The sequence below is a fragment of the Typopeltis vanoorti genome, chromosome 3, assembly GCF_054136105.1.
Source record: "Typopeltis vanoorti isolate ZY-2024b chromosome 3, IOZ_Tvanoo_1.0, whole genome shotgun sequence".
In the NCBI taxonomy this organism is placed as follows: domain Eukaryota; kingdom Metazoa; phylum Arthropoda; class Arachnida; order Uropygi; family Thelyphonidae; genus Typopeltis; species Typopeltis vanoorti.
In genome coordinates, this window is record NC_143551.1 from 159563004 (window position 1) to 159565000 (window position 1997).

The following is a 1997-nucleotide window of genomic DNA, read 5'->3' on the forward strand; positions in this document are numbered from 1 at the left end:
GCTCTTCACTCAGCAAGTTCTTCTTAGGTAGACCTTATTTATAGCGATAACATCACAGGAATACTATTACAGAGGTATTGTGCATAAATTTTTAACTCTGCTTTTTTCTTTTCACTGAATATGATTATACACTCATGAGGTGGTCATTATAAATATTATGACCGCCTACCCAGCTTTCGGTCTACCAGACAGCACAGTTTTCCTGAAAGAGGCCAGTGGTGGCCGTATCCTAGTACGGATATTGTTTTCATGGACCTTCAGATCAAGTCATCCTCACTGAACACGCCTTGACCGCTAATCTTATTTGGGGATTGTTTCGGACCAGGTATTGCCTCACAAGGTAAAAATGTGGCCAATGGATCTGGACTATTCCAGTGCAGATCCATCGTGTTCAGATGGCATGGGGGTGTCCAGGAAGAACAACCCTTGTCACGAGGCTCGCATTGTGCAAGGATGGTGCGAAGAGAATACCCAAACATTCTATGTACTCTTGATTCTTCTGATTTGAATTCAATCGAACACATGAGGGATCATGTGGAACTTGGCATCCGCAGGTCGATGTCAACGCTATTGCCTCGTTTCGGGCCAGGTATTGCCCCACACTGATTGGTCACTGATATCCGGGACGTAATTTTTGAGGTATTCTGTCTAGTTAGTCCAGAATACCTCAAGATTCCTCCCGTTGTCAAGTGGAGTCAATGCCAAGACGAGTGCAAACGGTTAACTTGGCCAAAGGAGACCTAGGTAAGCTGAGCAATTTGTCATTTCAATAAACATATTCGGCACTAAGATAAGCTTAAGATTTGAAAATATTTTATTGCAGATATTGTCATCAGTGCGTGCGTGCGTGCGTGTGTGTGTGTGTGTGTGTGTGCTGCAGTCGTAAAAACAGATTTTTTGTATGCATTTTAAACATAAAACTTCATATATTTATTATTATTATTATTTTAAGTGTAGGAGGTAAGGTATTAAGCTGTCTTAATTAAATCCTCCCTCCTCCTGATCTTTCGTTATCAGGAGGAAGGAGGATTTTAAAGAAAATATATTTATTTAAAGATGACTTCCATATGGAAGTAAAATTAACGTCAGATAGATGAAATGTGAAACGGTTCTTAAATATTTTGAAAGTGTTAGAATTTAAAAAAAAAATTATAAGTATGAGGAAATATTTTTCAAGATAAATAAAAAGATTGCATGTAAAAATATAAACTGCTTTATTTTCCAAGAAGTCGACTTTGACACAAATACATTCATTAACACGTAACAAAATCATTTCGAACAAAGTGAGTTTTTTTTTTTTATTTTATTATTATTTTATTATTTTTTTTCCGGAGTATCCAAATGATGATGCTGTGACTTTGAATATTAAGAAAGTCTACTGTCCGCGTTATCTGGAAACAGTTAGGACATTATGTACTATACAAGCTTATTAACATCATCATTCTACACTGATGTTCCAAGGCTATCTTTTATATTTTTTCCTCCTAGACGGCGCACCTTCAGCTTGGATTCTGATGGTTCTCTTTCATCAGTATTCTTTTAAATTGGTTTAAGCTCAGCTGTGTTGACTACTACATGCCGTGATGGGAATTTGATATTTTCCAGTCTTTGGGTGGAAACGTAAAGAAAACATTTTTTTTTTTCGATTTCTTTTCTGGAAAGGCACAAATTACAGGTTTATAAGAATTCCTTTAGATTTCACCCATCTATAAAAGTCCTTCCCTCAGAGGCATTAAATATGTACCGGTTAGATAACTTCAAAAGATTAAAACTGATTCAAGTCACCAACTTATGTTTTTTTAAAACTGGCGCATCAGTTTGTTTATTTATTTTTATTTTTTAATTATAAACAGATCCAAGACTCCATTATCTCTCGAGTCGTGCACGTCGCTAAAGGAAGATGCAGCAAAATTGTTTCCTCATACTGGGGTAGTGAAGGTACGCTTTCCTCTCGGAGGAGTATAACTGTCCTAAAATATGAATAACCAATTGTATAA

At 36.5% G+C, this 1997-nt stretch overlaps 1 protein-coding gene across 3 annotated transcripts in view; it reads right to left on the reverse strand.

The window, feature by feature from the left end:
- Positions 1 to 1268: 1268 nt before the first annotated feature.
- Positions 1269 to 1997, reverse strand: part of LOC150108703 (protein turtle homolog B-like) — a 213518-nt gene continuing 212789 nt past the window's right edge. For all 3 annotated transcript variants that reach the window (XM_090416171.1, XM_090416172.1, XM_090416169.1), the window contains one exon: positions 1269 to 1970. In XM_090416171.1, the coding sequence (XP_090272297.1) occupies positions 1920 to 1970 (51 nt within the window). In that variant the 3' untranslated portion in view covers positions 1269 to 1919. The remainder of the gene's footprint in view (positions 1971 to 1997) is intronic.